The 25340-nt window shown below is 43.7% G+C and overlaps 1 protein-coding gene across 2 annotated transcripts in view; it reads left to right on the top strand.

Moving 5' to 3' along the window:
• The window catches only part of LOC144501340 (sodium- and chloride-dependent GABA transporter 1), a 93544-nt gene that overhangs the window by 20354 nt on the left and 47850 nt on the right, over positions 1–25340 (top strand). For both annotated transcript variants that reach the window (XM_078224970.1, XM_078224971.1), the window contains exons 2-3: positions 4544–4678; positions 5520–5727. In XM_078224970.1, the coding sequence (XP_078081096.1) occupies positions 4544–4678; positions 5520–5727 (343 nt within the window). The remainder of the gene's footprint in view (positions 1–4543; positions 4679–5519; positions 5728–25340) is intronic.

The raw sequence follows: 25340 nt of genomic DNA on the forward strand, positions 1-25340 counted from the left end.
ATTATAAGTAAGTCAATACTTATCAGCTGTCTTTAACAATACATTTGGCTCATTAACATAATTGCCAAACAATGGAATTGCTGATACATTGAGTGGCTTGGAAATGGGAGGATGCAATCAGATGTTTACTGGTACATTCTTAGTCCAAACAAGGATAAAGGAGGTGACATCCAGAAGTGAGTTGAGAATGACTGCCCTGGAAATCAAGGCAGCATTTGACTGCATATGACACCAAGGAGCCCTAGTTTTTTAATTTAATCAATTAAAGTGAATTAGGGAAACAGGGAGAAAATTGTGACTCTAGTTGAGTTTCTCACCTTCTGGTACGAAAGAAGATGATTGTGGTTGTTGGAGGCCAATAAGTGTTGCAATAATTCTTCACGGTAGTGTCCGAGACCCATCCACCTTCATTTGCTTCACCAATCACCTTCCTTCCATCATTAAGTAGAAATCACTGATGATTGCACCGTACTCAGTTCCATTTGCAACTCCTCAGATAGTGAAACTACCCTCGTGTAGCAACTGAGCAGCATTCAGGCTTGGGCTAATCAGTGATGAGTAACATTTGTGCCACACAATAGTCAGGCAATGACCATCTCCAATAAGAGAGAATCTAACCACCTCTTCTTGACTTTTAATGGGAATATCATCACTGAATTAACCACCCATAACATCCTGAGGGTCAGCATTGACTGGAAATGTTACTGGACCAGACTACAAGCACAGGTCAGTGGCTGGATTTCCTGCAGCAAGTTGACTTCCTAAAGCCTTCATATAAGGCACAAGTTGGGAGTGTAATGGAACATTCCTCATTTTTATGGATGAGTGCAGCTCCAAAAAATGCCGAAGGAGCATAACTAGATCCAGAATAAAGCAGCCCACTTCATCAGCATTGGAATGGCAAAATTAATCACAACTTTCTCAAACTCCATTATATCTGCTTGTTTTGAAAATAATATACAAGAATTTGTTGAGACAGCTTTGTTCTGGTTTTAGTCTTTTTATTTGCCAGTCATGTCAATGTGAAGATTGACAGCCAGACATTCCATGAGTTAATTCCCAGTGGCATCTTCAGTGAGGGATTAATGATTGCGATGTAAGCACAGCATGGTTATTGAGTGAAAAGCAATGGTTGACAAGCAGAAAATAGCACTATCTGTGTACATTAGAAACTATTAATCCACTCCACTAAATGCAAACTATAGACAAATCAGAAGATTTAATATATCTGCTTCATCATTGTTGAATTATTCTTGAAAATGTCAACTTTGAATTGTGATAAATATATTGGTCTTTACGTTACGTACTCTTATAGATGGCATTCTCAGGCATTTGATGAATCGCAAATTATTAGGAGTTGCTTAAAAGTGAACAAAACTGAAGGTAGACATTACACATAGCTTCTTTCAGAAAGTTATTTATTCAATGCATTAGGAGAATTGCAACTTCAGTTGGATATCAGTAGCTAACTGAAACTCCTCAGATATAAGTGGGCACATCTCTTTATCATCTGTAAGATTTTATAAATTATTTTTAATTCATTCATGGGATGTTGGTGTCACTGGCGAGACCAGCATTTATTGCCCATCCCTAGCTGCCATTGAGAAAGCGGTGGTGAGCTGCTTTCTTGAGCCGCTGCAGTCCCTGATTTGTACCACAGTGCTGTTAGGGAGGGATTTCCAGAATTTTGATCGAGTGACATTGAAGGGTTGCCAAGATATTTCCAAGGTAGGATGATGAGTGACATGGAGGGGCATCTCCAGGTGGTGGTGTTCCCAATGATCTGCTGCTCTTGTCCTTCTAGATGGTAGTGGTCGTGTGGGTTTGGAAGGTGCTGCCTAACAAACCTAGGTAAATTCCTGCAGTACATCTTGTAGATGGTACACACGGCTGCCGCTATTCATCGGTGGTGGAGAGATTGAATGTTGGTCGAAGCGGTAGCAATCAAGCGGGGCTGCTTTGTCCTTGATGGTGTCGAGCTTCTTGAGTGTCATTGGAGCTGCACTCATCCAGGCAAGTGGAGAGTATTTCATCACACTCCTTACTTGTGCCTTGTTGATGGTGAACAGGCTTTGGAAAGTCAGGAGGTTAGTTACTCGCCTCAGGATTCCTAGCCTCTGATCTGTTCTGGTAGCCACAATATCTATATGGCTAGTCCAGTTCAATTTTTGGTAAATGATAACCCCAAGGATGTTGATAATGGGGGATTCTGCGATGGTAATGACATTGAATGCCATGGGGTGATGGTTAGATCCTGTTTTGTTGGAGATGGTCATTGGCCTGGCAATGTGTGGCGCAAATGTTACTTGCCATTTATCAGCCCAAGCCTGAATGTTGTCCAGGTCTTGCTGCATTTGAACATAGACTCCTCGGTATCCGAGGAGCTGTGAATGGTGCTGAACATTGTGCAATCATCGGTGAACATCCTCACTTCTTTGCTCATGATGGAAGGAAGGTCATTGATGAAGCAGCTGAAGACAGTTGGGCCTAGGACACTAACCTGAAGAACTCCTGCAGTGATGTCCTGGGACTGAGATGATTGACCTCAAATCACCACAACCATCTTGCTTTGTGCCAGCTGTGACTCCAACCAGTGGAGAGGTTTCCCCCTGATTCCCACTGATTCCAATTTTGCTAGGGCTCCTTGGTGCCATTCTCGGTCAAATGCCGACTTGATGTCAAGGGCTGTCACTCTCACCTCCCCTCTGGCATTCAGCTCATTTGACCATGTTTGAACCAAAGCCATAATGAGGTCAGGAGCTGAGTGATTCTGACAAAACCCAAACTGAATGTCCACAAGCAGGTTATTGCTGGGTAAGTGCTGCTTGATAGCACTGTTGATAACTCCTTCCATAAATTTACTGATGATCGAGAGTAATTGGTTGGGTTTGATTTGTCCTGCATTTTGTGTACAGGACATATCTGGGAAATTTTCCACATTGCCAGGTAGATGCCAATGTTGTAGCTGTACTGGAACACTTGGCTAGGGGGTGCGGCAAGTTCTGGAGCACAAGTCTTCAGTACTATTGTTGGAATATTGTCAGGGCCCATTGCCTTTGCAGTACCAGTTCATTCAGCCATTTCTTGATATCACGTGGAGTGAATCAAATTGGCTGGAGACTGAGATCTGTGATGCTGGGGTTGAGATGGATCATCTACTTGGCATTTCTGGCTGAAGATTGCTGTGAATGCTTCGGCCTTATGTTTTGCTGATGTGCTGGGTTCCTCCATCATTGAGGATGGGGATATTTGTGAAGCCGCCTCCTCCAGTGAGTTGTTTAATAGTCCAACACCATTCATGGCTGGATATGACAGGAGCTTAGATCTGATCCGTTGGTTGTGGGATCGCATAGCTCTGTCTATTACTTTCTGCTTGTGCTGTTTAGCACGCAGGTAGTCCCATTTTGTAGCTTTACTGGGCTGAAATCTTATTTATAGGTAAGCCCGATGTTGTTTCTGGTATGTTCTCCTGCATTCTACATTGAAGCAGAGTTGATTTCCTGGCCGAGTAGTAATGGTAGAGTGGGGGATATGCCGGGCCATGAGGTTAAAGGGTTAAGGATTTGGTTGAGTACAATTCTGCTGCTGCTGATGGCCTATAGCGCCTCATGGGTATCCAGTCTTGAGTTGCTAGATCTGTTTGAAGTCTGTCCCATTTAGGACATAAGTAGTGCCACACAACACAATGGAGGGTATATTCAATGTGAAGTTGGGACTTTGTCTCCACAAAGACTGTGCGGTGGTCATTCTTACCGATAATGTCATGGACAGATGCATCTGCGGCAGGCAGGTTGCTGAGGATAAGGTCAAGTATGTCTTTCCCTCTTGTTGGTTCCCTCACCACCTGCAACTGTGTCCTTTAGGACCCGGCCAGCTCGGTCTGTGGTAGTACCACTGAGCCACTCTTGGTGATGGACATTGAAGTCCCCCATCCAGAGGACATTTTGCGCCCTTGTCACCCTCAGTGCTTCCTCCAAGTGGTGTTTAACATGAACATACCCAGGTGTAGGTGGTGTTGGTGTCGGGGACATTATCTGTAAGGTATGATTCCATGAGAATGAGTATGTCAGGCTGTTGTTTGACTACTCTGCAAGACAGCTCTCCTTGTTATGTTAGCAGCAAGGCCAATCAGGTATCGAATGTACCTCAATTGTTTCTGAATATAATGTTAAAGAAGTTGTGGTATTATTGCATATATCTTCATAATTTCTGATCTTAAATGTTAAACATAGGAATTAAGTCACTGGAGTTATCACACTTACGATATTATCACATTTGAAATAACTTGCTTCAACCCATTCTCTGTAATTGGAGAGTCTGAGCAGAGGTGGAATGAAACCTCCCAGACATCTGAATGGGGGCAAAATGTCTTTGGGTGTAAAACGAGGCTTTACTCAGTTAAATTTAAGCAAGAAAAGCAGGAGTCTAATTTAAAGGATGCTAAGGTGAAGGGTCACGGCGCAATGCAATCGACAACACCACAAATCGCTGGTATAATTTGCAATTTGAATCATTTCAATCTAACTTATTTCTTCTCTTCTAGGGGCGTTTTTGATTCCCTTCTTCATTATGTTTGTGCTGCTCGGGATTCCACTTCTCTATTTGGAGATATCCGTTGGACAGTATTTAAAAGCTGGACCAGTGCAAAGCTTAGCCAAAATCTGTCCCTTACTCAAAGGTCAGTTCAATAGGTTCACTCACTGACTCGTCAGCCATCTTTCAGGTTGAGATGCCTACAAAGCAAAAACATTTTTAAAAACCTACTTAAACCCCTTCAATTAGTGCTCTTGAACAGTAATGACAATGAAAGCACAATGTAAGGTTAGTGAATCCAAAAAGAAATATGTCTCCTTAAGCAAAGAGTGATTTATAAACCAGACTGGCAGTACTTATTATGTAGCATCATTGTATTTGTTCTAAGGAGTGTAATACATTACTCTCCAGTTGCCTGGATGGGTGCAGCACCAACAACATTCTAGTAGCTTGACACCATCTAGAACAAAGCAGCCCACTTGATTGCTACTCCTTCCAAAAACATTCAATCCCTCCACCACCGACAAACAGTAGCAGCAGTGTGTATCATCTACAAGATGCACTGCAGGAACTCACCATAGACAGCGCATTATAAACCCATGACCACTACCATCTACAAAGGACAAGGATAGCAGATACCAGGGAACACCACCACCTGGAGTTTCCCCTCCAAGTCGCTCACCATCCTGACTTGGAAAAATATCGGCCGTTCTTTCACTGGCACTGGGTCAAAATCCTGGAATTGCCTCCCTAACATGACTATGGGCGTAACTACACCTCGGGGACTGCAGCAGTTCAAGAAGGCAGCTCACCACCACCACCTCAGGGCAACTAGGGATGGGCAATAAGTGCTGGCCTAGTCAGTGACACATACATCCCATAAATGATTTTATAAAAGTCATCCTTCCAATATGGCAAATAATAAATGTTCATCTATACAATGCTTTCAGGATCAGCAAACATGTCTTCTATTCTTTTTCCTATAGGTGTTGGTATAGCAACAGTGGCCATTTCCTTCGTTATGTGCACATATTACAACCTTATCATTTGCTGGGCCATTTATTATCTCATCCAATCCTTTCAGAGTCCACTGCCTTGGCACAGCTGCAACAATACCTGGAATATTCCAGAAACCTGCACAGATAGTATTACCACCAACAACTTCACCATTTCAGCAAGTCAGCAATTCTTTGAGTAAGTCCTCCATGCAATTTACATTAAAATGGTGAAAAAAAAGAACCGTAAAGAAAAGGGATTAAATATTTGCAAAGTCTGTGAGCTGTCTGAATTATGTCTGTAAAAAGAGAGTTATTCGATGGGGCATGATAGCCCCACCTCAGCCTCAAACACAACATAAAATCAGATGAATAATTTAAATATTAAGCTCCAGAAGAAATCTTTCATGTTTTGAAAGGGGCTCCACGTACAGTATGAGCCCCTACCCCGCATAGAACCGCTATGTCCGGAATCCCAGGCACTTCTGTGTTTTCATGTGCCCTTTGTTTAAAGTTTATTTATTGGTGTCACAAATAGGTTTATATTAACACTGCAATAAAGTTACTGTGAAAATCCCCTAGTCGCCACATTCCGGCACCTGTTCGGGTACACTGAGGGAGAATTTAGCATGGCCAATGCACCTAACTAGCACGCCTTTCAGACTGTGGGAGGAAACCGGAGGACCCGGAGGAAACCCACGCAGACACGGGGAGAACGTGCAGACTCTGCACAGACAGTGGCCCAAACCAGGAATCGAAGGTCTTTGCAGAGCTTTGCACCATGCGTGAGATGGTTCTGCTGGGTTATCTCCCATTGGTGGATTTTGCTTACGTTCTCTCTACCAAATTCTTTTGTCACTAGTGTTGGATTTGTCTGGCTTTGACATCGCATCCCACAAGGTGGCGAGGATTAGCATTCCCTTGGGAATTCCCACTACACGGCACCACTGAGCAAAAGGGGACGTGTTTGTAAGTGGGTGTAACAACCACTGAGATATTTTTGCCTGGTACGCGTTGCTCCTTTGAGACCTGGGAATATTTTGGAACTTGTACCTGCATTTCTGAAAGGGTTTTACTGGATGTAATAAGTTACATATGATACCTGTGTTGTATCAGCCCAGTGGCCTTCATTACACTCAATTGCACTCAATTAATGTTTAGAAATTGATTACAGAGATGTATGTGAGCACGACCCCAGCTCTTATCCATGGTGCCTTCATTGTACAGCATTTAGCAGACACTATTTGAAGAAGAAACATGAGTGTTAAACCTAGAAAAATAGGGCTATTTTCTGCTGCTCTGGCTATTTAGAAACTACACCCCCCCCCCCCCCCCCCGCACCACCGTGTTTATCAATCTTCAACTGTCTTATCTGCTTTGAAAATAATTGTTCCAAGCACCTTTATGTATTATGAGAGACAGCGTGCAATATTTGAAATTCTATCTTCAATGGAGGTGAGAGTTTGCAGCTTATGTTTGAGCCTTGCTTGTAGATAATGAGGAGTACAATTTTCCTGTGTCAGTAGCTTATTGAAATTGGGAGAGAGAATCCCATTCTAAAATTCCACCCAGATTGCCTCACGTGCTACTGGTCATGGTTCCACCTGGAGTAAGGATGTACACAACCTCAATTTTGGCATAATTGCAAAATCAGAACCTATGACTTCAAAGGTATGAACTTCACGGACACCCCATATGGAGCAGTAAATGCTTCCTAATCTATGCATTCAGAGGGTTCCTTCTTCAATAGTTCCAGATTTGGGAGATGTGATTTCAAGATAAGGACATTGAAAGTTCAGCTGATTACGATGAGTTCTGTGCACTCAATGGCTGGAATTCTCCATCCGTTCATGCCTTGCTGCCACTGCCAAAGAGTTTAGTGCTCAGCCAGAACTCCATCCACTGCATCGGGACCGGAAAATCCCAGCTGCGGCCAAGGTCGGAGAATCCAGATCGACATCTGTGTCACATGTAGGAATTCTTTTGCTGAGCTCAAACTGAGCAAGTTATTGCTGAGTAGATGCCGCTACAGCATTGATGGGGCAGTAATTGGCAGATTGAATTTGTCCTGCTTTTTCTGGCTAGGACAATCTGGGTAATTTTCTATTTAACTGGGTAAATGCCAGTATTATAGCTGTACATGAACACCTTGGCTAGGGTTGCAGCTACTTCTGGAGCACAATTTTTCAGGATTACTGTTGTCAAATGCTATAGCTTTTGTTGGATTCAGTGCCTTCAACCATTTCTTGATATCACACTGAACTGGCTGAAGACTGGCATCTGTGGTCCTGACGACCTCTGGAGGAGGCTGAAATGGATCATCCACAACGCACCTCTGGCTGAAGATGGTTGAAAATGCTTAGCCTTGTCTTTTGCACCAATGTGCAGAGCACTGCCAGCATTGAGGGTAGGAGTGTTATAGACCACCACCCCATCCACCCACCCCATCCACCGGTTGCTTGTTTAATTATCCACCACCATTTATAACTCAGTGTAGCAGGACTGTAGAACTTTGATCTGATCCTCTGGTTCTGGGATTGCTGAGCTCTGTCCATAGCAAGCTGCTTCCACTGTCTTGTAGCTTCACCAAGCTGGAATCTCATCTTTAGCAATATCACATCCTAAGGTTATGCTCTTGTATCGTTAGATATAGGGCAGCAAAGGCATTATTCTGAATGTAGATGCTCAAATCACTTATGGAATGTCCAGCACCACTCTACCCAATCATAAATTTGTAAATCTCACTGCCTACAATCAGTATTATATTCTGAAATATCCGTAGGTTGTTTCTTTTTTACATTTTATTCACTAATATTGATTTAATATAAAAATAATGGGCGGCACAGTGGTTAGCATTGCTGTCTCACAATGCCACCGACCCTGGTTCAATTCCCAGCTTGGGTCACTCTCTGTGTGGAGTCTGCACGTTCTCTCCGTGTCTGCGTGGGTTTCCTCTGGATGCTCTGGTTTCCTCCCACAATCTGAAAGACGTGCTGGTTAGGTGCATTGGCTATGCTAATTTGCTCCTTAGTGTACCCGAACAGGCATCAGAGTGTGGTGACTAGGGGATTTTCACAGTAACTTCATTGCAGTGTTAATGTAAGCCTACTTGTGACTAATAAATTATCTTTAGCATGTGGTTGTTATTACAGATTGAGTGAAAGGCCATTATTCAGTCTTAGGTTTCCACTTTTGTCCATTCCTGATGGCTATACACTTAGGGCAAGCTTGGTCAAAGAGATGGAGCTAAACCTTTAGGCTGGAATTTAGTGCTGACCGTGGGGATCCCACCACAGGCCCCAAAACAGGGGTGAACCTGCTGCAGTGGTCAGTGAGACCTGGGGGTGCATCCTGATCGCAGCAATGAACGGCCGTCCCTACTGAGACCGGTTGCCCACCCCCCCCCCCCCCAAAGAACTGCTCGCCCCCTGGTGGGCCAGCAGCTAGGTAGCCTTTATAGCAGGAGTGGTGGCCATTGCTAAGACCAGTTAAAGGGTCCTAGCAGGTGTGGGGTTGGTTGGTGTTCAGGGGATGGTTGGGGGCGGGGGGCGGGGGGCGGGGGGGGGGGGGGGGGCAGCTCTTCCATAGGCCAAGACATGCCCAAAAAAGAGTACACACCCCCCCCACCACTCCACCCCACCTCCAAAATCTCAGAGCCTGCTGGGAGGCTGCCAGAGTTTACTTGTTCATCTCCACATGTGGCACAGGGTTCCTTGTCACAGGCCCCAAGAAGTCCTTATTCAGCCATTTGAGTAACTCAATTGTGCTCTGAACAGGAGGGCCATCAGCCACCTTCTATGCCGTTGACAAGATGGGAATTCCAGCCGTCACCTTCCCTTTCATTTTACAGATCCCACTGCCTCCCAATGCATCCCCATGTCGGCTGGTAAAATCCAGCCTTTTGTTATCCTCTTGGACACAAGGGAGGGAATAATCTTGAGCACCAAAACATGTTTGCAAATGAGTGGGAAAAAAAAATTCAACCAAAGCCAGAATAATAAATAATGGCTTCTAGGGTTAAAAACAGTAAAAAACAAGGAACGTAAACCATGCTAAAAACATTTCCAAGTATATAATGGCCACACAGCCTCTCTCCATTAACCCCTCTGGATTGTCCTTACGGAATAGAAAAATGCAACTCAACAGCCCAGATTGATAAAATGTACAGACCCCACACAAACCTGCCTGAGCCCAATCGGATTGCAATCATGTTCAGGTTATTAAAACATCCTCATTTTATTTTAATAAGCTGAAAAAATTAGTTCCAACAAAGGAAGTTATGAAAGTGCACTTAAAAATGTGGCAGTAAATTGGTTTGACATGCAGGGGAATACATTCCTCTATTAGCCAATTGTTTTGCAAAGTAGATGCAAGTATAATGTGATGTTCTCTGCTTTGTACTTACTACCATTCTCCTTCAGTGGCACTTGCTGTAAGTACATGTATTGAAGGTTTGAACAGCAACAGGGTCATCTGCCAGCATTCCGTGTTCATCACAGCTTTTGGTCATCCAGGACTGTGGCAACTTCACTTTTACCTTTAGTTGGTAGCATTTTTCCTCTGAGTCAGGAATTTGGTGGGTTCAAATCCTACTCAGGGGCTAAGCACAAAAAATATGCTGTCCCACCAGCGCAACCCTGAGGGAATTTTTTTTTTAGTTTGTTTATTAGTATCACAAGTAGGCTTAGATTAACACTGCAATGAAGTTACTGTGAAAATCCCCGAGTCGCCACACTCCGGCACCTGTTCGGGTACACTGAGGGAGAATTTAGCATGGCCAATGCACCTAGCCAGCACGTCTTTCGGATTTGTGGTCCAGAGCGCCCGGAGGAAACCCATGAGGACACGGGGAGAATGTGCAAACTCCACACAGACAGTGAACCAAGCTGGGAATCAAACCCGGGTCCCTGGCTCTGTGAGGCAGCAGTGCTAACCATTGTGCCACAATGCTGCCACTGTCAGAGGTGTTGTCTCTCGGGTAATACCTTAACCTGAAGCCCTGTCTGCCCTCTCAGGTGGATGCAAAAGATTATGTGGCACTACTTTTGAGTGGAGCAAGGGAATTATCTGTCCTGGCTAGTATTTGTCCCTCAAACAACAATAAAATTATCTGGTCATTATCACATTGCTGTTTGTGGCATCTTGCTATTGCAATTTGGCTGTTACGTTTCCTACATTACACCAATGACTACACTTACTTCATTGACTGTAAATTGCTTTGGGGTGGTCAGGAAAGGTGCTATATAAATGCAAGCTTTTCTTTCAATTAAATTCACCTGAGGAGGCAGACAAGACCTCAGTTTAATACTTTATCTAAAACATGGAACAATGTTGTATTCCTCAGTACAGTGCTGAAATAGATTACCTCCTCAATTCCCAGATCCTTCCAGAAATGAATGTCTAACAGCCGAGTAAAGCCGATGCACATCATGCCCTTTATATACTGGACTAAAATAGTACAGACCACAATACCATCGATCCATAGATTCCCGACAGTGCAGGAGGCAATCATACAGCCCACCGAGTCTGCACCATCTCTCCGATAGAGCATCTTACCCAGGCCCCCGCTCTATGAAGCATAGTGGAGGACGTGCCCCTGTCTACATCAACAGTGATGAGGTGGAAATGGTCGAGAGCTTCAAGTTTCTAGGTGTCCAGATCACCAACAATCTGTCTGGTCCCTCCACACTGACACTATAGTCAAGAAAGCCCAACAATGCCTCTACTTTCTCAGGATGCTAAGGAAATTTGGCAGTTCCGCTATGACTCTCACCAATTTTTACAGATGCACCATAGAAAGCATCCTTTCTGGATGTATCACAGCTTGGTATGGCTCCTGCTCTGACCAAGACTACAACTACAAAGGGTTGTAAATGTAGCCCAGTCCATCATGCAAACCAGCCTCCTATCCATTGACTTTGTCTACACTTCCCGCTGCCTCAGAAAAGCAGCCAGCATAATCAAGGACCCCATGCATCCCGAACATATGCTCTTCCACCTTCTTCCATCGGAAACAAGATACCAAGTCTGAGGGCACGTACCAACCGACTCAAAAACAGCTTCTTCCCTGCTGCTATCAGACTTTTGAATGGACCTACCTCTCATTAAGTTGATCTTTCTCTACACCCTAGCTATGAGTATACATTCTGCACTCTCTCCTTTCCTTCTCCCCTATGTACTCTATGAACAGTATGTTTTGTCTGTATAGCAGACAAGAAACAATACTTTTGACTGTACCCCAATACATGTGACAATAATAAATCAAAAATCTCCCCATAACCCTGTGCTTTTACCATGGCTAATCCATCTAACCTACACATCTTGGGACATAAGGAGCAATTGAGCATGGCCAATCCACCTAACCGGCACATCTTTCAGACTGTGGGAGGAAACCGGAGCACCCGGAAGCACCCACACAGACATGGGGAAAAAATGTAAACTCCACACAGGCAGTCACCGAGGCTGGAATCGAATCCACCATACCACCCTATTTCCACTGATTGGCGGGTTGCAATGATTTGCAACACGACGTTACTCGGTGAATTTGGACCCAGACCAAAATCTGCAACCACTTCCTCTACGGCGAAAAGCCAATTCAGAAAAGTTGCAGCGTAATTTGCAATGTTGCAAAATCTTACTTTAATTTCAATTGAAAAGAATGAAAACAAACCAGCGTCAATCCCCGTTGGGGGCTATTATAATATTACCAGCTAAGAAATAGACAAATGCCATCTTAATGGTTCATTGCTTTGCTCATTGACACACAACAACTGGGGTTAAAATTCTGAGATTGTTTAAAACAATGTTTACATATCAGTGCCACCTACTGGTCCCAATCTGTACACTGCTCAGCCCCCTCGTTGCTAAAGGAAGACAGAATAAACAGGAGAATGAAGCTAAGATCAATGATAATGATTTGGAAAACTTGACATTTATAGCCCAGAGAGAGTGGTGGAAGAGGCAGCAGACTGCATTATCCTCCAGTAACTTCGCAGCACTACACTTAGAATGAAAGATTAGACGCAGAAGCCGGGGGCCACCTGACTTCACATCTAATCTCAATGAAAACCCTCGGCTACCATGAAATTTCCATTTCACTCTCTCAGAAATCACTGCGCTCTGCTCAACTGTTGCGGTTTCAGAGATTATGTAAAGCAGCGATGTACAATTTTCTCCTTGGAGCTTTGCGGCAGGAGGTCAAAATCATTTCAGACAGGTGATTTGTAACTCTCCCATTTGGAATAACTTTGTGAATAAAATTAATCTGTAACCCCCCCCCCCCCCCCCCGCGCTTTAATAGCGATGAGTTCACAGAAGAAAAACTACTCATCAATCAGCACTCATTATTCCCGATATAAAAACAGGAAGAATGCTGAAAATATGCAACAGGTCGATCGGCCTTTGGAAGAATGAAAACGGTTGCCCTGATTCATGAAGGGGGGAATCTTTCTGCTCATTAATTTCTCACTGATTGATCAATTATATCGCAAGATCTCCTCGGTGCAGCAAGTGGAAATGCTCGCAGTACGTTTGAGCTGCTCAATTAAGCTGGGGGTCCAACATTGAGGTTTGAGGTGAGGTGAATTTGTACAAGAGAGAGGATAATCGCAAGAGTTCATCGCACATCTGTCAAGAAATAACTCGACACATTGTTGGAAGATGTATCCACCTGCCAGCACAGTTATGTCTAGCCTTGAGCAAGAAGAGTGTAAACCAGAGAGAAATTCACTTCTATTAAGTTCCAACTGACTTAACTGTACACAAGGTGACTAGAATTGTAGGTGTTTCGTATAAACCCATGGCATGAGGGATTATATTGCTGTGCCTCTTTAAGCATATGCCCTCCTAAGAACAGACTGTACCCTACTGTACCATAATATAAATTATAACACAATTTTAATATGCAGGAAAAAGCATAAAATCTGATATTTTGTACTGCACAGCAATCTTTTATATAAAGTCTCCAGGTCATTCCATTGATCCAAAGCCCCTCACCCCTCTCCAATTGGTGACCCCCTCTCCCCACGACCCCCATCCCGCCCTCACTGACCTATGGCTTGGGTCCCTCAGTGACCCTCTGTCCCTCGGTGACCTTTGGCCTCTCCCTAGCTGCTTTACCAGCTGCAGCCACTGCTTCTGCTGGCGCGGTCTATGACATGATGTGACAACGGATGAATGAACACCGCTCGACAATCACCAGGCAAGACTGTTCTCTTCCTGTTGGGGAGCACTTCAGCGGTCACGGGCATTCGGCCTCTGATATTCGGGTAAGCGTTCTCCAAGGCGGCCTTCGCGACACACGACAGCGCAGAGTCGCTGAGCAGAAACTGATAGCCAAGTTCCGCACACACGAGGACGGCCTCAACCGGGATATTGGGTTCATGTCACACTATTTGTAACTCCCACAGTTGCGTGGACCTGCAGAGTTTCACTGGCTGTCTTGTCTGGAGACAATACACATCTTTTTAGCCTGTCTTGATGCTCTCTCCACTCCCATTGTTTTGTTTCTTAAAGACTTGATTAGTTGTAAGTATTCGCATTCCAACCATTATTCATGTAAATTGAGTCTGTGTCTTTATAAGCTCTGTTTGTGAACAGAATTCCCACTCACCTGAAGAAGGGGCTTAGAGCTTCGAAAGCTTGTGTGGCTTTTGCTACCAAATAAACCTGTTGGACTTTAACCTGGTGTTGTTAAACTTCTTACACGGTCTATGACAGACAGCTACCAGCCTGTCACTTGATGAAGCAGCAGCACTCCGAAAGCTCGTGATTCCAAATAAACCTGTTGGACTTTAACCTGGTGTTGTGAGACTTCTTACCATGCCCACCCCAGTCCAACGCTGGCATCTCCACATCATCAGCCTCTGATTGGGCTGCAGCATTGGGAGGGAGGGGGGCTGGCAGGATTTACATCCCTGGTGATCTGAATCTCAGGTATAGCCCAATGCGGGCCAGCACCTAATTCCATTAGGCTTTCTTTGATGGAAGCAACGTAAAACGTTTGACGGTTCTCCAATTGATGAGTGAGACCCAGGATTAAATTCTGTCAACAGGATTAAATTCTGCCCAATGTTACCAGTACTCTAAAATAACACGATCACAATTATATTTGCTTGTTCCTCATTAGTAGCTTTTATCATTGAGTGTGAATGGGACTGGTGGCGGGCTCCTCTGAGTTTTAGTTTTGCAAGAAACCTTCCCTGGTCTTTAGAGAAAAATGTTGCAGTTGATTTACTATGGATGGCATGCTTACAGAGCACTGGGCTTTCAATGAGAAGGCCAGAAACCCTATCCGCCACTTGAAATGACTTGTCTCAGAGAATTGAATTCTGTCATCTCCCAACGAGGGTATTAATTGGAACACCAGTTGTATTGGAGAGATTCTGGGTTGAAAGAGGGTGGGAATGACCCAAAGTGATTCACAACCATTGGATTACTCTAAAAATGGAGGTCAGTATGTGCACCATAGCCAGTTTATGCCATAAGATTACACCCATCTCAGGGCACCCAGGGACCAGTAATAATGCAGCCTTACCAGTATTGCCCACATTCCAAAAGCAAGTAGAATCTGTTCACTTAGGGAGAATGTTGGCCCGGTCCACCAGTGAGTTCCCCTTGTCTTTTTTCTGAAAGGATCTTGTAGTGATTGTAGTGTCTGTCTCTTTAAGACAACACAGAAGACGAGGGTCACCTGGCTTGGGGGACCAATGGGAACCAAGAGCGAGTGATCACGCCAGAGGGCAGAGTCCACACTTGGGCAGAATACTTCGGGCAGCCATGTTGTCAATATGTAAAGGCTGGAGATCTGCCCCAGTCATGGGCGGCAATGCCCTGAACCTGATTGCTCTTCATCAATAAATACCTTTTGTTCTTAACAAAGCCTGAAGTGTCTTGACATTGCCCGAGGGGCGCCATGCTATTACAGACCTTTTACTTCCGCCTGTACTGTCATTAGTTTAACATCCAATCCGAAGGACAGCATCTCTGACAGTGATGCACTCCATTGGTGCTACACTGAAATGTGATTGTCTTTTCTTAAAGTTCCAAAGCCAATGTTCAGAGTGGACCAGGCAAACCCAAATCCATTCCTTGCTTGCTCCGAAACCCAAATTCAAATTCCAATGGAATCAATTCATCAAGAAAAACCAACAAGAGCCAAGCTGACAAGATGAGGCATTGCATCCCATCCTGGGCTTGATTTGACACTTGATCTTAGCCAAAAGTACCCTGCTGACATCCAGGTTTGGAACTTTAATCGACAATCCTCTGACTCAGAGGTGAAACCACTACCAATGAAGCAAAGGCTGATATTTAAAACAAATGCAGCTAATGTTTCTTTCTATTGGAGTTGCTGCCGCCATGCTGACAATAGTAAAAAAAAATAGTTGCCCAATATTTTCCAGTTGGAGATAAAAATTTAGTTAACTGAAGGGAAAACCTAAGTACCACAATGCGATACTCTGCCAGCCCAAACTAGTGCACCCCACATCTGCAGTAAATTATTCACAAAGTTGGTAAAGCCTGCCTAATTATTTAATACTGTTCACAGCAGATATGCAAGTATGAGATTATCAATCATTATTTCACTAATGTTCTGTTAATGAGATATTTTGTTGCAATTAATAATGAATCAAACATGGGAAATGTATTAATAAATTCTGTGAGCAGCTCAATTAGCTTTTTTGGCACAGTTACCAGCTGCAAAAAGATGTTGGATGGTTTAAACGCGTGGTCACCTTCTCACAAGACAAACAAATGAGATTGGAAAGTAGTTCCATTCCAATTTGATATAAAATGTTTCAGAAAACAAAAGCTCAAAATTAGTTACAGGAAAATATCTCTAAAGAGCTCGGAGACAGAGGAAGCTCAGTCTCTGAAGCAAACTCAACTAAACTTTACATAGATTTGTTTGAATTTAAATGTATGGACACAAGACTGAACCATCCAGAGAGTTTTATTTTCTGAATAGATGGAGTTCAGATTGTCTTGTTGGCTCAGAGACTTTGGGGCTGATCTTGCGCCCACGTTCGCCCTCTGCGGGAATGGCGGTGGGGGTTAATGTTCCAGCAAAACCCAGAAGTTGCGAATCTCACTGGTGAGATCACAACTTCTGATTTTTGCCACCCTTTGCCGGTGACGTAATCAGAGTCACCCCCACAATCAACGTCACATTGGCACGGTTTACAACAAGTTCACCCAGACGTGAACCTGTCATGGGGATCAACCCAGGGACGTAAAGGTGAATATATAACCCCTGGGGGTAGGGACGTGGCCAGGCAATGCCCCTTGATACAGGTTGGCACCAAGCGCCAACTTGGCAGTGCCAACCTGGAAGTGCCAATCTGCGCCAGGGACAGGCCCTAGTGGGAGACTAATTTGGGGGGAGGGCGGGGATGTGGTTCATTTACCTATGGTGATGGGGGCAGCAGACGTGGGAGCTGGGGATGCCATTGTAGGGGGCGGAGGGTACCACCTGTGAATGCTGGCTCTGCTTGGGGTGGGGTGGGGGCTGGGGTTTGGAGCGAAGCCCCTCAGACCTCCATGATGGGGTGGGACACGCTTATGCTTTGGTCTGAATGGGGCGACTTTTAAACATGGCACCTCAATCTCAGTGCAGCCAGACTTTGCCAGCGCGTTGAGGCCCCATCCCTCTACATGATGGCATGAAACACGCCCAGCTGCTTTTTTGTGATAGAGCGTGGTAAGATCTGGGGAGAAATGCAGCATTTTTCTCACTAGAACCAACACACTGCCATTTTCTGTTAAGATTTCACCCTTTATTCAGTGAATAAAGATAAAGTTGCCATAGTCCCAGGTGACCATAGGCTGCATTCCCCCTTGAGAGGGAGTGCTGACTGCTTTAACCTGAGGTTCGCCACCCCTCAGGCGAGGGGCAAGGTCGCGAATGCGGGCCCTCATGAGTAACCTCAGCCGGTGCGGGAATTGAAACCACACTGTTGGCGTCATCCACATCACAAAGCAGTCGTCCAACCAATGGAGCTAACCAACTCCACAGGTCAGCAATACAAACTGGTAAAAATTCCAGGTTTAACTTGCCTGCGTTGACTAGTCTCACCCAGGGTGGTCCCCGGAGTCCCACAATTAGTTTCAGTGGCCCAGGCTGGAGAGGAGGAAATCAGTGCGCTGTCCTTTCTGATTGCCATGCAGAAAACCCCGGTTAGAAGTGCACATAACTGGACATTAAGTAAGGACAAGTTAGGACTCACTTGTGATGCCCTTATGTAGTCTTGTGGACGGACACACAAAGAGTTGGCAGTCAGGTAAGGTACTGATGGGTGATTGGCAATCGGGAACACTTGACCTAAGCACAGCCAACATTTTAAGGAGTCGAGAACACTGAAGAAACTTAACAAGAGGAGGAACAAAACATCTCAACATCCCAAGGCAGGTGTGAGCAGGAGAAAATAGATTAAAGGAATTTTAAAAACTGGCTACTGGGCCACGGCACAGGATTTAGAGGATTTGACTGAGAGATTAATTAAAAAGAGGAGTTTAAGAAAGTTTTCAAAGTTGGAGAGAGGAGGAGTTGCAGAGAGGTTTAGGGAGGAAGTTCTAGAGGGTTGAGCCAGTGTGAAGGAGGAAGAATGAATGGTGATGATAAATGTTTCAAGACCTCACAGAGGAGCGAGGAAGATGGTATAAATGTCCTAATCCTTAACCAAATTCAGCTTTCCATTATGGATACCTGTCTACAGCTGACAATCCTGCTCGAAGCACTCGCAATTAGAATATTGCTCTTCCCAGCTAAGCTGATGCTTTATCAGGCAGTAGAATTAGACCCTTCTGGGATGCTGCTATACATTGTCATATTGTATTAATCCTGGTGTATTTATGCTTTTCTGAAAATCAAATGCTTTAGATTTCAATGCCACAATTCTGAAAAATTATACGTGTCTTTTTGAGATGTATATACCAAGTCTAGCAAGCCTATAAACGTGGTGTGGTTTTTGCTCCCTCCATCAATAGAAATAGAACATCTCTGGAACATTATTCCACAAGTTCTAATCTCCCTCACATTGTGTATGCTCCAAGGCCCACCATACACTGAAAGGCAATAGCATTGCAATAAAATGCAAGGTCAAGTACTATAATTTTTTTTCCTAGCTGACTGCCACATACTCTATTTTTGTAAGTGAAGGATTGAATACGATAGATAAACACAAATTCTGGATAATCATTTAACCACATACAGTGCAGCCACACGACTCCAATTCACTTTCCTGATATAATTGGGGCACTCGCTGAATGCCAATGTAGTCACATTGGAGAAGTCAAACAGGTTCCTATTGTAGCAGAATAATGATTCAGGATTTCTGATCCCCTGGTAACTTGAATAGGTTCATTTTTAAATACCAACATTTCAAGAAGGCTTTTTTTTTGCTTAATCACAGTTTCGTTGCATAGTATTTAGGAGCAAACTGTAAATTTGTGATCATTTAATTATGACATTACTAATTCTTAGCACACTTCCTCATATCATTCACCCCCATCTGCCATCTCCTCCAGTCATGTTTTCAGATCTGGAAGTCTAGGGGGAAAAAAACTGATTGGTTTATCCTGTCAAGAATTTCTGTTGTAAGTTGCCTGGTGCCAGCGGCACTGGCACTGACCATGTCAATTGGGACCATGTTGGTGGGCATCCATGGCTTAGATCTGCAACCTCTTTAAAATGTTCAGTGTTATCATGTGAAAGGCAGCAGCATGAGTTCAGAGGATGACTGTACTCAGTTCAAAAGGAAATGTAAATGATGTGGTTGCCCCACAGCACAGACACGTACTGGTGTTATTCCCACCTGACAGTAACAGTACAGTGGTTTAGCCACTGAACTAAAAATCCAGAGTCCTGAGTGAATGATCCAAAGTCTGTGTTCAAATCTTACAATCGCAACTGTGGAGTTTCAATTCAATAAATAAATAAAGCTAGTATCAGTACTGGGACCTGGGTTGCTATAAAAACCCAATTGGTTTATTATTAATGTTTCCTAGGAAAGGAACGCTGCTGTCCTTACCCAGTCTGACCCATATGTGACTTCAGACCCATAGCAATGTGGTTGACTCTGAACTGTCTTCTGAAAAGACCCTGTTGTCAGGAAGATGGTTCAACACCACCTTCTCGAGGGCAATTAGGGATGGGCCAGAGAGGGTGAAACCATGGTCAGGTAGGTGACGAGGCCAACCCATTGTATTTGGGATGTGCTGACACCTATGATGGTGGTTTGCCCAGGCTAGGGTAGAGTAATGGATCAGGGTAGCCAATGAGGTTAAACCGAGGCTTTACCTGATGCAATTTTTTTCAAAGCCATCTTAATCTTTTGGCTAAGATGAAACATTCGATCAAGCCCAAGAGGGGGTGCAATGCCTCATCCTGTCAGCTTGAATCTTGTTTGATCGAGCCCAAGATGGGGTACAATGTCTTGTCTTGTCAACTTGGATCGTGTTTGTCCCTCACGTGGGGGACCATGATTGGATTTATTTTAATTGGCCTTTTTGGTTTGAATAAAAGTACCAGAGATACTCACATCCTGTGAATATATATATATTTAAAAAGGGTTACTGCCTGAAAGACCTACTCAGCCATTTTAATGGTTGTCTTCTAAAGAAAAATGGATTGTTGTCTGATTTAAATCTTGACAAAGAACACATCAATTCAGGACTAGACACACTGGCTATGATGCTCTCTGATTGCTGTACAGATAAATCAGTCGACAGAGAAACTCTAGGGGACAATTAACTTGAATGGTTACATTCATCGACAAGCATCCGAGACAATAACCAATACGCCTTCCATTCAATATTGATGAACGGCTATTTTGCTTTAATTACATCTTAAGAGGCATGTTGTTTGCCAGCTGGATTGTAGGTTTTATGGGAATGTTGTGGGAAAAGTTCCCTGCTCAGTTCAAAGCTTAGCTGGAAAAGAGGTCATGAACCCTGGTTGACTGAAGCCCTGCAATCACCCCACCCCAATACTCAGAAATAAAGCTGGTTGAGAAGGAAATAGTGGTCTATTGCCATTTTAACGAATAAAATTGCAATGTGGCATATTTTCAGTTAAAACAGCAAGAGGTTTTTAAATTGGAAGCCATGAGTGTTATCATAGAATCATAGAATTCCTACAATGCAAAAGGAGGCCATTCAGCCCATCGAGCCTGCCCCGACAACAATCCCACCCAGATCCTATCCCTGTAACCCTATGTATTTTCCCTGCTAACCCCCCCTGTCTGTTACGTCTGTTTAATTATGACTTCAGAGCTAGTAGGTAAGACAAATACGCATTGGTGGGGTGACCATCTGCCATTAATTGTAACTAAAATGCTAAAAGTGAGCTTGATACAGTTTACCATCGCTGACCACTGATCAAATGGATGATGAGTTGGCTGTCTATGGTAAACCAAACGCAAGTGATTGAGCTCCTGATGGGCCAGTAAAGAGTTGGGTGTGGCAGTTCATGCTCTATCTGCCTGGAAAATTGAATTGATTAAAAGCTTCTTTACTCTTTCTTCAAATAAAACTGGGCAGAGTTTTTACAGCCTCTTCCACCGGCGGAATTTCCTGATCCCACCTTCAGGCTTTTGAATGGTTCAAAGCATTTTCAGGCCCCGTCCCTGCCGCGATGGCAACTTACAACATCGCCCCTTGATTCTGCAATTGGCGAGATTACCAAACCATAAATGACTTGAGTGTCTGTCCTAGTTTGTTTAGAACCATGTACCCAACTAATAGTGGCAGGTTGGGACCCAGTAGAGATTAAAATTCTCTTGGAACAGATTTCTGAGCAGTAGTTTTAAGGCTTCTGGAAAATAAATTTCTAACAAGTCTCAACATCAAATAATTCGAGGTAATGGGGTATTTATTAGCTCAGTTATTTTGTTTTGGTGGATTTTTTTGTGGCTCAATAGGTAGCACCCTCGTCTCTGAGTCAGAATCTCTGGGTTCAAATCCCGCTCTATGGGTGGATATTCCTCTGGGGCTCATGAAGTGTAGGCTTCCAAAGCGTGCACCTGACTCATGGCTGACTTTGCCCAGGATTTACATGCTTTCAAGCAAGGGGTGGCTTCCACCTGGAGTTTGCCAGTTGCCAGCTGCAATTGGGTGCGGCCTTGTATTCAAGGGTAGAGAATGCTTCCCCTCCTCTGTCCTAATAAAAGGACAGTAAATGGCACCAAAATCAGATATCTGCCCAGAAACAGCCCTGCCATGCCACAGGAGGTGACTTGCAACCTTTGCACTGTGAAATACACAGCAGAAAGATGACAATGAGTCTGCTCTTTATTTGAGAAGTTAAGGACTGAAGAACATTGCGCCACATTTTCAGTAACATTTGAAGTTCTGACTCTGTTCCATTAACAGTATTTCAGTGCTAAGTTAATGTTGGAGTGAAGTATGATGATACATCATAGTAGCCAGTGGTTGCAGTAGAAGGGATTAAAGCTTCCCTGATGGAAAGGAATTGTCTTCAGAAAATATTGTTAAACTGGGCCTAGTTATACAGTCGGGATTTGTAAAAGTATGTCTGTCATTGAGGAACTTTAATGAGGCTTGGCTGAGGGCCCAGACTCCCTCAAAAAGTATTAACTTTATTGGCTTAGGGACAGAGAAATGAAAATTTTGCTTGATTGACAGTTTTATGATGTTATAATCTATTTTAGCTGTGATCTCTTTGTCAATGGCTCAGTATGTCTTTGCACAAGATAAAGAAGTGTCAAATGCTTATAGTTTCTATTATTGATACAGTAAAGGTCAGGCTGATTGACACTTTTATAGGGTTGTAGCAACAGCAATTCTTAAAGAAAATTTTGAATGGGTGTTTTTAAGCTATTCCACACAGGCCATTGTTACTCTCATTCATGTTTGTTAGTTCTCTACAGAGTTTACACTGGATGAATGGTGTAGAAGTGCCATGAATTGGCATGGCGGGTGTGATGGATCATTGGAGATGGGTGGGGACATGGGTAGGACCTTTGGAACTTGTCTCTCAAAAGATTCCCAAATATAGACTATGGTTCATTTACCCCTTTGAAGCGTTGTGAACCATGGGTCATGGAGATGCTAACCCGATTCCAAGAAAATTGCGGAGCTAGGAGATGCCTAACCCTGCGATTGAGTGGAGCAGGTCTGGAGTACAGGGTGTGGGCTTGTTACCATTGTCCCATGCTATCGGAAATTGGAGCTGCTGGAAATGGAGGCTGGAAGCTGGTCCCCGGAGTTCTTAAGACTTAACGAAACTCAAGTCCATCATTTCATCCAAGGATAAAAATCATTTGTATAGTGCAGTCCTCCATTTGATTTAATCTGGCTTGAGTTTAAATAGATAATAGAGGATGGCTGAAAGATGAGGTCCTGTGCTTTGTAAGTGCTAATGGACATGCGTTAAAATAATTCTGCATCAGTCAGCAGCTTTGGGCGAGGTGCTGAGAGAGACACCAAAACAGATGATACACATCTATTGCTATTGCAGATGAATAGTTCTGCCCTTCTATCACTGCTTCCCTGGTCCCAGCCAAATGTACTGTTTGTTCTCTTCATATTGCTTAATTGTAATTTCAATCACTTTAATGTTCCTTGGGTTTTTATTTTTTATTGAGACGTTATGCACCATCATTTGTACAGCAGGACATTTAATGGCAGCTGCTGTTAGCTAGATTTGCCTTTGCTTGTAAGGGGTTTTCAATTCTTTTACGTAGCAAGTGACTGAAAGTGTGAGCTGATGAGTGTTAATTACCAGTAATCAACGCTGCTGGCATTGACAATTAATTGTTACAAGTGCAAGGGAAACTGACTAAACTGTACTTACAACTGTGCATCTCCTTAACCAACCAGATCAAAAGTTTGGGAAACAATCTGCGGGACAGTGGAGAAGGAAATGTAAATTAGAGTGGCTGAATTCAGTGTCTGATCAGGTACAGAACCAAAACTAAAAGAAAAAGATTCAATAGAGAGAGTGAAAAAAAATAGAAAAAGTAAAAATCGAATGTAAGAATTTGAGATTTTACATTTCTAAAACTCTAGCAACAATTAAAACCTAATGAATGAGAATCCACAGTGGTCGAGAGGGGGGTGGGAATGGCCGTCAGTTGTGGGCGGGGGGGGTCAGCGCCGGGAACAGCCACATCGGCTCAATCTGCCTTAACTGCTCTTAGTCCATGTGGCATGCTTGGCTCTCAATATCTGCTAAAGTGGCCAAGCAAATCATTCCATTGTAGCAACAGTCGCAACCCAGCAGGACACGATCACCTTCTCAGGGCAGTGAAGGATTTGCAATAAATGCAGCCAGATCTATGTTACACACACCCGAAGATTCTTTTTTTTAAATAGCTATAAGACCTTCTTACCTGAATCTATCCTGCGATTCCAATACAAACTTGGAGTTCAGCTGCCGTGACATGGTGGCACAGTGGTTAGCACTGCTGCCTCACAGCAGCAGGGACCCGTGTTCGATTCCCGGCTTGGGTCACTGTCTGTGCGGAGTCTGCACATTCTCCCCATGTCTGCATGGGTTTCCTCCGAATGCTCTGGTTAGGTGCATTGGCCATGCTAAATTCTCCCACAGTGTACCCGAACAGGCGCCGGAGTGTGGTGACGAGGGGATTTTCACAGTAACTTCAATGCAGTGTTAATGTAAGCCAACGTGTGACACTAATAAATAAACTTAAAAACTTAGCATACCCTGCAATATTAGATCTCATGTTAAGATTCTTCTCTGCAATATTTTTATTATTTTTATGATGATGGTTAATTTGTAGCTATTTCTTTCATCTCATATTATATAACCAATGGTGCTTAACTGAGATTGCCATTTCTATGTAGCGATGGAGCTATGCATGAGTGTTGTATATAAACGTGACTACATTCTTATGATTCCATTTTCACCTCATAGAATCCCTACAGTGCAGAAGGAGGCCATTCGGCCCATTGAACCGGCACCAACAACAATCCCATTCAGGCCCTATCCCCATAATCCCACGTATTTACCTTGCTAATCCCCCCTGACACTGAGGCGCAATTTACCATGGCCAATCAACCTAACCTGCACATCTTTGGACTGTGGGAGGAAACCAGAGCACCCGGAGGAAACCCACGCAGACACGGGGAGAACGTGCAAACTCCACACAGACAATGATCCAAGCTGGGAATCGAACCCAGTCTCTGGCGCTGTGAGGCAGCAGTGCTAATCACTGTGCCACCGTACTGTTCCTTGTCAGGTATAAGTTAAGAAAAGAATAACAAATAGCTATTTTTCTCATTAACTTTATGCATCCCTAACTCATTCATTATACCATCCAGTTGCACTTTTAATATATTTTTTAATCAAAACGTGAGGTATAGCAGCCAGCGGTTCTATATGTGGTACGCAGAGACAGATTATCTGATCTGCGCCCTATAAACACCCTTAAGGAGTATCTGCCCTGCTTCCATTTAGGAATCATTGCAGATTTTCTTCTTCATTAGTTTAGCTGAGGTGAACATTTAGTTGCAGTGCACGGATCTATTTCATTCCTTCATCCAGGCACGAATGATCGGATCATAACAGCAAACTGAAACATGGGAAATCTCATTTAGTTTTTTGTATTCATTTCTTGCTGCATATCAGCGGTGTGGATACCACAAGGAATTGCAATGAGCTGCAATTTCTCTGGTCTTCTTTCTGAAGAGCATTTCTTTTTGGACATTCCTTGAAGTCTGTGATATGGTGGTTGACAAATTTGCAATGCATGAGGAGATTCTATAAAAGTAGCCCGTGAAAACTCAATACTTTGTTCAATTGAAAAGGAGATAGTTTGCAAGGCAGAA

This window comes from Mustelus asterias, chromosome 12 (assembly GCF_964213995.1).
Source record: "Mustelus asterias chromosome 12, sMusAst1.hap1.1, whole genome shotgun sequence".
Taxonomy (NCBI): Eukaryota; Metazoa; Chordata; class Chondrichthyes; order Carcharhiniformes; family Triakidae; genus Mustelus; species Mustelus asterias.